The 11,704-nt window shown below is 33.3% G+C and overlaps 1 protein-coding gene and 1 long non-coding RNA gene across 2 annotated transcripts; one reads left to right on the top strand and one right to left on the bottom strand.

Annotated features, from left to right (window-relative positions):
• The first annotated feature begins 1,427 nt into the window (after nucleotides 1-1,427).
• On the top strand, nucleotides 1,428-2,440 carry LOC130645418 (uncharacterized). The gene is made up of 2 exons (XR_008982704.1): nucleotides 1,428-1,861; nucleotides 2,098-2,440. It is a non-coding gene; the product is annotated as an uncharacterized LOC130645418 (long non-coding RNA).
• Nucleotides 2,441-7,614: 5,174 nt separating this feature from the next.
• Nucleotides 7,615-9,982, bottom strand: LOC130645415 (uncharacterized). Its single transcript, XM_057451403.1, has 2 exons — nucleotides 9,012-9,982; nucleotides 7,615-8,926 (listed from the first exon to the last, which is right to left on the bottom strand). The coding sequence occupies exons 1-2, from the start codon at nucleotides 9,556-9,558 to the stop codon at nucleotides 8,616-8,618; spliced, it is 858 nt and encodes a 285-aa protein (XP_057307386.1). The 5' UTR covers nucleotides 9,559-9,982; the 3' UTR covers nucleotides 7,615-8,615.
• Between the last annotated feature and the right edge of the window lie 1,722 nt (nucleotides 9,983-11,704).

Below are 11,704 nucleotides of genomic sequence, written 5' to 3'. Positions count from 1 at the left end.
AAGATTTCCAAGATTGAGATTTCGAATTTGCTACAGCTATATTCTTAAGGCGTGAGTATACAAAAAAGGTGTGATATTTTATAATGCTTTTAATTCACCAAAACTAATATATAATAATTGATCACTATGGTAACGACCATTTTGTTAACAGGTTTTTTTCACATCTTCTGTTTATGCTGCACGTGTTCGCTCACATTCGCATTTATACACAGTTGAGTATGGGCAAAACAAAAGCTCTAGAAACTCTAGAAAATGTTTTCGACTAGTGCTAGCTTGGCGATCGGCAGTAGAAACCTTTTGCTTTAATCTTCTTTTAGTTGGCGAGTCAAATATTTTTGTTTGGATTTTCTTCTTTTTTTTGATGATATAAAAGCTTTATGACGATAGGACATTTTTATTCGCTGTACTGATAAACTGGTTTTGCCATGTTTTTCACAGTAAATTATATTCAACTTCGGAAGACAAAAAAGAAGAAGAAAATATCCTTATGGGAAATAGGAGAAAAACTTTAAAAGAATCTTTTAACTACATACGAAAATCATTTTCCTCTTTGAGTCGGCTATGATTTATAACCTTGAACAAAATTCAGTAGCAAAAATTAATACTCAAGATTATTACGTGTGATATTTGATCTTTATCGCATAACACAAAAGTAATTTATGAAAAAAAAATTTGGGGGATAATAATCTATCTAAATACATTTTTTAAAAAAAAATTTTGCACCATTTTAAAGCCCAGATCTTTTTCTATCTAATCACTGAAAATAATTTTTTTTAAAAAAAAACATTTTTTTTGTATACTCACGCCTTAAAGCTGTTTATCAAATGCTATTTTTTACCACGTAACCTGTATGTACAAATATATTACTACTTTTAATTAACACTAGATTTTTATTATGGGACGGTATCTTCCTAATATAAAAACGTAAAGAGCCTTGGGGACGAGGTTGTTTCAGGGTTGTTTGCAAAATTTTGGATTACTTAATCACATATTGCGTCTCTATCTCTGGACACACTTGCGAAAATGTCTGCATTTTGGCTGCTTCTCGGGCCAAATAGCATCACTTGGCCAATACTCTGCAGCCGGTAGGCAGGGCTACAGGCTAAAACAACGTCGAAGATGCGATAGCTGCACTTTTTACAATGTCTGCAATAAATTTAAAAAAAAATGCTTCCATGATTGATCTGAATGTTGAAATGACGGGAAACTTGGGCGTGACGACGTAGCAAAAATTGTTGCGATTCCAGATTTTGGATCTGACCAAATAACCTATATTCTTAAGTCCACTGTTGACGATGAAATCGCCCTTCATTTTAGTAAATGATGTCCGGGGTTTAGCCTGCGATACGTTATTACAAAATGTAATTAACACGAGCTAGCCTATTATTGTACAAGCAATAAATCACATTTATTTTATATTTCATTAAAAAGATATATTGAAGAAAGAAACGCCACGTTATCCGATATCTATTTATACAAATTTCTTTTCGTATTTTATATTGTTTATCTTAAGAAAGAACGGAAAATCAGTAACTCGCTTTGGCTTACTCCCGCCTCCCGGACGCCCTAAAAATAAATTCTATGATTTTATCCGCTATTTTTTTGTTACCGACATGTATAAATTTTAAAATTGTAGTACCACCCTCATAAGTTTTTGATTGAACAAAAGTACAGGCTACAGGTAAGCGCTAAAAAAATTTTAAACGAACTTTTTTTTAAGTTTAAATCGCCTTAAAGATGTATACATTTTTGTTAGTCTAGTGAACTAAACTCATCATTTTCTCCTTTTCGATATTTTTGATGATAGAAGGGAGAGGGTAAAAAAAAACAGGGCATTAGCAAAAACAGGGAAGAGAAACAGGTATGCTTTCTAACATTTTTGTAGGGAATAGAGCTTTTCTTTATACTTTTTATCTCACTAAGATTGTTATTTTTTTGTATTTCTGAAAGTTTCCTAAATTTTAACGGTCTAGTACTAATTGGCTAAAAACACCGCTTACAAAGAGATGAAAAAAAAAACTCTATAACTGCCAATAATATTTGAATTCTATTATTATCACAAGGAAGTTGTATCTAGTAAAATAATTTTTTTTTTAGACAGAAATGTTATCATTTCACTGGATATCGTTATTTGCACTTATTCTGACGAATTGTTTATTAATTCACTCGATGCGTGTTGCAGAGGGGGCACAAGATGAGTTGACACTACTTGATTTGATGTATAAGGACAACACGATGGAGGAGAAAGCGAAGAAGAACTTAGATATTAAAAATCTGAAAAAGTTTATCAAATATGTTGTGTTAGACGAAGTTAGGAAACAAAAGCGTCCAAAAGTCGCAAAAGGTTTATGGGGAAAACGTTCTTTCTATTTTTGAAAGCAGTTATATTTTTCATTGTATATTTTCATACTTATTATTGAGATACATTTTTTTTATTTGTTATTTTTACTTAATTTCTAAGTAGCTATAATTTATTTTTCTAAAGTCTTCCGTATTTCTGCATCGGTATGAAAATCTTTATGAAAATCTCTATTACCTGATAAGGTTTAATAAAACGTAAAAATGGTTTCTCTGTAGCTTTCGGCCCTAACAAAAGCTTTTACTTGAGACAAATGCTTTTACTCCAAGATTTTTTATCCCTCCACTTGACTACAACAGCTGAAAGTATATAAGCGCTTTTAAAAATATTGTATTTTTTATTTTAAATAGAAGACAATATTTGATGTTAATTCTTATCGTTGATTTCGAAAAAGAAAAGAAGGTGGCCGTAACAGACACCCCTGGCTCTCACGACCCTGCATCAAATATTTAGAATTACTCATCTATAAAATTGCGGCCCATAGATGTGAGGTTATTATATACATCTCTGTTATTTTATTCAGTGATAATCATTTTTTGTTATGTTTTGTTTTTGATTTCAGCACAGCGCTTAGCATGCCGTTAGTCCCTCGTTGCGCTACAATCCCTCTCCAATTTATTATGGCCAAGACACTTTTTCGGCCATTTTAGAAAGTTGTAAACTTAGGAATTCTGCTGCCTTTTTAAAAAAGTTAGGTGAAAATTGCACAAGTCGCACTTTCTGATACGTCTGTTGCACGAAATAATAATAGAAATAATAACGATGGGGTTTAAAAAGCCCCTAAAATTGAGAAAAAATGATTATGCTGTTTCACCAACAATTAGAACATTGTGAGTGTTCCAATCTAACCAAATACCCTAATCCAATGAGTATTAAATTTCAAATTACGTGAACGTAGTATAGAATTAGCCTGCGCAAAGCCAAAAACTTCAGGAGCGGTCAGGAGATGGCACCAAACGTGCATCCTTATGATTACAAGCCGAATGCACTACCACAAAACCATCTCCACTGAAGGAACATTGCCAGCCTGATGACGAGGAGCAAAACGAGAAGGATTTCATTTTTTTTGTATTTGAAACATTTATTTACTCTTCTTATTCATTCATTTATTCTACTTGTAAGGTATGGTTACAAGTAGCAGTTTAAATTAGAGTAAATGAGGTAATGAGATGGGACGGATAGGAACGGACAATAGACCTTTCCCGAATTTCCTAATTATGCCAAACTCAATTAAAGCGGTCGATATTAAAAACGATTCTTACCCCTGAGTTCCTTAGCAAAAGGTAGAACAAATTACCTAATTTCGTAAATATTTCTGTTCGTTAAGTGCCTCAATTCCGAGCTGAAAGTTACGGTCAAACTCTTTATATAGTCAAGCTTTCCAAGAATAGCCTCGTTTTCAAAATAATTTTTTTCTTCAAATCTAAATAAAATCCAACCAAAATATTATATTGCTCTAAAAACTTAATTTTTGTCATGATAATTTAATTTTCTATCTAAATATCCTTATTTCAAAAGCACAGAACCATTATAAAATTTCGGATGACGTCATAATTATTATAATTTATGAAATTCGGGAAAGGCGTATTGTTATTTCTAGAATCTCATTCGGCGATGAACATATCCAATCCGATTTAAACTGAAAGTTTAAACAAAAAGATAGAAACTGAATAATTAGCAGATAAACAATCAAATTTAAGTATTGATGTTGAGTGGAAATTCAGCTTAAGAGATTTTCAAACATCTATAATAAAATACCCGTATATGTCTGTCTGTCTGTGTATCTGTCTGTCTGTCACGCAAAATGGTAGCTTAGCTGCGCAAGTAGCGAGACGCACGCAATGCAGTATAAAAAGGACGGATGAACCCGTGGATTTTTTCACGGGTCACCGACTAGTTATAATAAATGAGATTATCACAAAAACGGAATAAAGTAGGGACCATTCAATAATTGCGTAACGCCTGAAAGGTATGATAATTTTCGTTACAACGTGTTACGAATATGGATCTGTTATATCTTTTCTTCATATCGAGAACTAGTTTGCCTGATTATCTGTTACATGAAGGTTTTTGGTACTATAGGAAATGAATTGATGTTACGTAACAAGCGGGTTTGTGGGTGGGTGGTACTAGATTTGTTACGATGCGTTACAAGAGGTGTAAAGTGGTAATAAATGGCGAGTTTGGGTGTTACTCAATTATTAAATGGACCCTAAAAATAAATTAAAAAAAGCGCATTAAAAAATGAAAAGAAACACGAATGTCAAAATGCTTGAGAAACATGTCACTCTTAAATGGATGAAATATTTTGACAGAAAGGCGGTGGGTATTGTAGACATTAAGGGACATTTACGAAGAAAGCACGTACGACTCAAATATTTTGATAGTAGTGAATAAAAAATCTGGTGTGCGGTTTTAGCGGGGTTTTTTTTCTAAATGTCTGAAATTATGTAGCCGCAAAATAATATTTGAGATTCCATTCTTAAAAATTAATACGCGCGAAAAAGAATAAAAAAAATGATAAATTATAGTTTAAAAACAAGAAAATGGAACGCCGACGGACAAAATCATATCAAGGGATCGTCAATTGGTAAATCAATACTCACGAGCGCCGTCCTGATGTCAGAAAAGATACAAGATGTGAAGGGGGACGAGGCTGGCGAAATGTAGTTTTTTATGAACCGCAAGTTAGTACCCAGGTAATTATTATCATAAAAAATATCTTCAAAATATGGACTTTAATTTTGAAGCTTTGGGAAGAAATCTAGGAAACCTGTCTGTTTAAATAATTTTTCCCTGTTGGAAATCTTATTACATCAAGGCTTGTTTTTTAATTTGTACTTCCAGTGCCATAACTAACAACCCTTACTCAAATCTTAACTTTTCATTTACTGTAAAAGTTAAAACCAAAACCAAAATCAAATTCCCCACGCAGTTGATACCAGGGCGTTCCCACTTTACTCCAGAAAAACCACCTTCCCCGTGTTGTTATGCAAGAAATTATAATAAATCAAATTCGTCAAATCTTTTTATGGTAACCACATCGCATCACGGGCATCTTAACCCAAGATGCTCTGGGGACGAGGTTTGAATACGATAAAAATTATTTTGATTTGTAAATTAAGCCCTTAGAAAAACTAGCTGTCGGTATTGCTACATCAGCTTACGGAATTTTAAAACTAAAAAAAAAACATCCGTCTGATTTTAGGTTTATAAACACTTTTCTATTTTTTTATATTAGCGCCTGCTATACTTTTGACAGTAAAAAAAGCCAGATGTCGAATTATAACATTTAGAAAAATATCCGACTTAAGCGCTTAGACGCACTAACTGTGAAATTTCAACATTTGAGCAAGCTATAACTAACAAATTTAGACATTAGGAATTTAACTAGTAAAATTACCAGATGTCAACAAGTGTACTCGAATACTACGCGAGATTTTTTAGGGTTCTGTAAGATTTTCTTAAAACGGAGGGAAAAGGCTAATTTAACATAGCTAAAAAACGATTTTTCATGCCTTGAATGTACAGATTTTCGCTGATTGTATTCCAAAAATTGAAACTCTGTGTAAGCACAATGAAGTAAAAGGAGAACTTTGACAAAAAAGCCCGGGAACTAAGTCGTACTTTATATTATCTGTTCACTAAAACCTTTCCACCAGATGCTATTATTTTTCTGGTTGGAGCTCTTTCACCAGGAAGCATTTTTGCTTATTATCATTATTTTTATTTATTTAGGTTTTAACCACATTTAAAAGCAGTGCAAAATTTTCCTTTTGTTGTGACTGGGAAGCAAAGCCGCAAGGATGAATTTTAAATAACATTTGGCGCCTTAGCCGTTACTTCCAACTATTTTTTTGTTCGTTCCCCTGTTTTTTGTTGTTGTTCTTTTAGCGTGTAAATCATTCTGCTATCCAAAAGAGAGACACTTTCATAATGGTTTCATAATGTTATGTTTCATAATGTTTGATGTTAAGTTGTGCAACATAATGGTTGCACAACTTAACATCAAAGTTTAACGAAGACATTGCATAACAAGACACGTTCTTCTCGCAGAGGTGAGATGCTGAGGCGTGACGTCACAACGTGTGTAAACAAGACTATTGGTATAAAAATGAGAGATTAGATGCAAGTAGGTTGGTATAAATACATTGCAGTATCATATCCTTGCTTCACATCAAAAAGGTAAGAACTTTATTTATTTTTTGTTTGAACATGCAACGTTTTGCAACACGAGGCTTAAATTCTTGAAGAGACGAAGCGTCAGTTAAGCAGAAGGTAGCTTATAATGAGTGTATGAATACAAGGAAATAGACAAAAACAGAGATTATGTAGCCACCTTCTGTGCATAGCACGATTAGGCACTATTTATATCCCTGCAAATAAAAAAACTTTCTTTATTCGCGAAATTTGTAAAATTCTTGAAATTAATTTTTAGTACGTTCACCATAATTTATTTTTTTCTTGACATACTTTAAAAAATATATGATATGTTTGTTACGTGCAATTCTAATTATTACCTATGATTTGCAAAACAATTAAACGAAAACACCCCTCCTGAAAATTTATGTCAATAATCTATTGTTTATTTATATTTGGATGAAGCCTTTGAACTTCTACATTGCTACATTCTTGATCCTTTGCACTTTTGCAGTTGAGTCGATGCGTATATCAGGAGTGTCACAGGACAACGTTTATTTAAGTCCATCGGACATGCGCAGTCAAGATGCAACGCCACAATATAACACCCCAGAAAATATAGAGAAAGACATTCAAGCCATAAAGGAAAGAAAGAAATTGTTAAAACTTCTAAAATCAAGCGGTAAAAAAGCTGAATCGAACGAGTTTAAAGGATTGTGGGGAAAACGTTCCTTCTTTTAAGTTGACTAGCAAAACCTGGACAGTTTTAATGTATTTGCTTATTTACTTCTTAACAATATATTTCATTTTAATATTTTTACCCGCCTTTCATTGAAGTAAAGCACCTTCGCTTCCAGACCTCTTTTATGCAAAACATCTACATATCAAAGAGGGATGTCACCAAAGCTCAATATTGTAAATTTGCTCTTTAAATTTACCGCCCTAAAAACTTGTCGTTGATTTTAAAGCCGCTGAAATGAAATGAAGTTTGTGACAGAGCATGCTTTACATAGAATGTGTGTTGAACATTGTTTGCAGATGTTCAGAAGGCCTAACAGAGATAACTGAACAAATACTCTAGGAGCCTGGGGGGGGGGGGGGGGGGGGGTTGAGTATGCACTTCAATGTACACTAGGTCTGACTTCAAATCCTGAAAGTACATGATGGAAAGGTCAGAAAAAACTTACTTTCCCATTTTGGTTCATGGTCGTTTGGCGGGAAAGATGGCGGAAGGGCGCAAAAAATGCATAAGGGCGTAATTTCCCAAATATGGTCATGTTATATATCAATCGATCACAAATTTAATACTGATCAATAATCACATTAGAACTTGGGTCTGAACTTGGGTACTGTTCAAAAGTTAGAAGCATTTAAGTGAAGCATACTAAACTAAAAATTTTAATACTGATCATAATTTGGAGTATTGTAAATTATTTTATTCAGGCTCTTGATAAAAAATCTTGATCAAACGATAAGAGTAAAACGACACTATATATATAAAAAACTATTATAACAAAAATATCATGCGCCTTTGTTCGTTGATGATATAGAGATTTACTAATTTCATCCAAATGGGTTTTGACACTCTTCGCGTTTGCAGTTTGGAATACCAGCATTACTATCACCAGAGAAATACCTTGCAGCAATCCATGTTTCATAATACTTTTGTGATTTTTTAATAACAGCCGTTAGATTTGGAGGCTTCTTTGAGATGAAATCATTTGAAATTTCACCACGTTTTGAAAATCTTTCCATCTTAATCAAATTCTGGCAATCTAAAGCACAGCTAAGACTTCTTTTCTGTCGTGAAAATTTACGAATTTCTTCAGTTTTTTGGCTCATTGTGTTCCCCTCACGGTCCTTCTTTTCATTTTGAAAGAGCATGAGGATAGTATCATGGCTCCCTCCTATTCCAGATGGTGTGTTTTCATCATGATCAAAATTATCAGTAGCACCGTGAATAATGGAAGTTGATGTGATACTTTTTGATATTGGTACTCTATTTGTACCAGCTATATCAATTGTGTGTTGGGTGATGCCAATGTCAATACGTTCTAGGTCGTCATAACTGATACACAGTCCTAAGCGGTTCAAAATTTGAATCAGATTTTTCGATTTACATGTGTCGTGAATACACTGGGCAATTACTTGAATGATAGTACTGTAAACTTAGCTCTAAATCACTGGCATATCTGAAGCTGTTATCGAGGTTAAAGTCAAAGTTCTCACACTCTGATCTCAATTTATTTGCACATACTTCAATTGGGTTGTTTGTTCGCATTGTTTCTATAACTGTTGCAGTAGTGTGTGTGTCAGATAAATAAAACATCTGTGATTTCTTCCTATCTTTTGGATATGTAAATGATAATTCTTCTCCAAAGTTGTCAATTAGAAGTGTCTTCAATGTTCTGTTCGTAACATAGGCTTCTATAAATAACGCGAAAGAAATTACGAATTGAAAAAAGAAACGAGGGGTGTCCAGTAATAAATTAATGAAAAGAATAATTCATACCACTATTATGTTCCTTTTCCAAAATTTCATTCAACTGGTCTCGACAAAATGACATTGAATAAGCATGTTTTTTCAAATCCAGAGTTGAAAGGAAGTTTTTAAATGAATTTGCAAATACTGCCCCTTCATGATGTTCGTTTCTGGCATGCATTATAGCTTCTATATCACGTTCAAATTTCACAATATAGCCATTCAAGCACTTTCTGTGATACACAATGTCAGCTGCAAAAATATCACCAGGACACTTGAGTAAAACACATCTGTCATAAACAGCATCTTTGTTGAATTTTATTGCAGATAAAAATGAATTAGCTCGTCTTATTTCGCAAATTCGAAAACGCTTCAAATCACCTTTGAATTTGATATGGTTACAAATAACACATGGCTTCTCAGCTAGAGGTGGAGGACTGGAAACATTTGTTTTTTTTTCGTTTTGGTTTAACTTCAAGATCTTCTGTGCTTGTTGCTGTTTCATTCCTACTTTCAAATCTCTCTTTAGAACGTACATACCGGGGATAGCAAGTATTGACATGGTAGTTGATATCATCGTATTGACTCAATGGTATCCCCTTCAATAAATCATCATTCAAACTTTTTGAACAGTTAAATATAGCATTTCTTCCATTCTCTGTACTTGTAAGTTTCTTGTTTCCCTTATTTTTTGAAAAGATAAGATACCGAACTTCACTTAAATGCTTCTAACTTTTGAACGATACATTTTCAGACCCAAGTTCTAATGTGATTATTGATCAGTATTAAATTCGTGATCGATTGATATATAACATGACCATATTTGGGAAATTACGCCCTTATGCATTTTTTGAGCCCTTCCGCCATCTTTCCCGCCAAACGACCATGAACCAAAATGGGAAAGTAAGTTTTTTCTGACCTTTCCATCATGTACTTTCAGGATTTGAAGTCAGACCTAGTGTACATTGAAGTGCATACTCAACCCCCCCAGGCTCCTAGAGTAAAAGAGGAACACGATTTTATAGTCGTTAAATATTATTTATTTATTAAAAACGAGTATTTTTTACAGGATAGTCATTTAAAAACTAACTACATATATACAAAATTTCAGTTCTGCCATTGATGCTGTAAAATTTCTTCAAATTTCTAGAAGGACTGAAAAATGACATGTTAACTGAAATATGATTAATTTTATATCGTTTGAATTCTCTGGATTCCATTTGAACTGTAAGTATCCAATAAAGTCTCCGTGACATATATTGTTAAATGGTCATTGTAACAGTCCTTTTCCAAAACGTGTTTAGAAGTCATACAGATAACATGACACATCAACACGAGTTGCAGATGAAACTTTAAAAGCTGCACACCTAAAAAAACTTGTTTAGCAGAGTGGATGGAAAAGCAATGGAGATAAAATATCAACGTTAAAATTATTGTAAAAACGCTTTTATAGACTTAGGGTTGTGACAAAAGTATCTTTATTGATTTTTTTTACAACTTGTCCAGCATACATGGGACCGAGAGTTATCGATAAAATATGCCATATGTAACGTCGAGGCTGTAATAACAGAGGTTGTAAGAAAAAATGTGCTTCTCTCACAAAGGCCATACAAAATAAAGGCAAATTCCCTTCTTTTTTCAAAAACTGTGAAAGCTGGCAAAAAAAGTTAATGAAACCTTATTAAAAGGAATGTCAACGACTTGGTTTGATAAAAAACAAAAGAGTATGCGCAAAAATTAAAAGCACGAAAATTACTGTAAATTAGGCAAGGCTAAAGTAAAAAAAATCATCTTCTGTGGCAAAGTTTGACTCGAAAGCTAATTCATGCGAAATCAGACTCAATTATTACTTAATAAAAGTTACACGCGCGAAAGAGACTAAAATGGACGACTAGTCTTGCTTACTTTTAGTCTTGCTTACTTTTAGTCTGTCACTTTGTTTTTCTCCGTAGACTTGAAAGAACAAAGGACGCATTTTAAAGTTTTTAAAAAGGGTGTGAGATACAAATGAATTATTTTTGGAATGTGCTTCTGTTTCTGTTAGAGATTGAATTAAAATGAATATTACATTCATGTTTTAAAACGAAGTAATTTATGTAACGTAACTGTAATTTATAAAACGTGTTTTTAAACTCGAGCGCACGTATGCTTAAAAACTTACTTTGCATTGTTTACGGTTTTGTATAATTTTTATTGTGTGTATTTGCTGTTTCGTGACCGGAAAATGTCGAAATAAACTTCGCTACCAAACCCTGCTATCATATGCCTTGTCGGCTAGTGCATATGTCTGGTAGCATTTGAAAAAGCAAAAAAAAATACACAAACTTCTTGAAAGAATTCGTTATATTTGAATTCATTTTTGTATGTATGGCCAAGGCAGGTCACGTGGTTTTAGGTTTTTAAGGGGCGTGCAAGGCATGAAAGCGCTCACATGTCATACTCGAAGTTGTTGAGTCTTCCCTGTCTCAAAATTAGAAAATAAGCAAAGTTTTTTTTCGGTTGAGCACAGTGAATTAGAAAATAAGGCCTATGGAAGGTCAGTTTTAAGCGGCATTGGAAATTGTGACATTGAAATGTTGGGCACTGTAGTAAAGTAATCGGTTTAAAAATGTCTGCCATATAGAAGTTTTGTTATGAGTATTTAACTGTCATTTCATTCTGTTCCGAGAAAATTTTCGGTTGTATAGAGTTGCCCTCTGCAAAGAGCTTATTCTATTTCAGAG

This window comes from Hydractinia symbiolongicarpus, chromosome 5 (genome assembly GCF_029227915.1).
Source record: "Hydractinia symbiolongicarpus strain clone_291-10 chromosome 5, HSymV2.1, whole genome shotgun sequence".
Lineage (NCBI taxonomy): Eukaryota > Metazoa > Cnidaria > Hydrozoa > Anthoathecata > Hydractiniidae > Hydractinia > Hydractinia symbiolongicarpus.
This window is presented reverse-complemented; position numbering and strand designations above follow the sequence as displayed.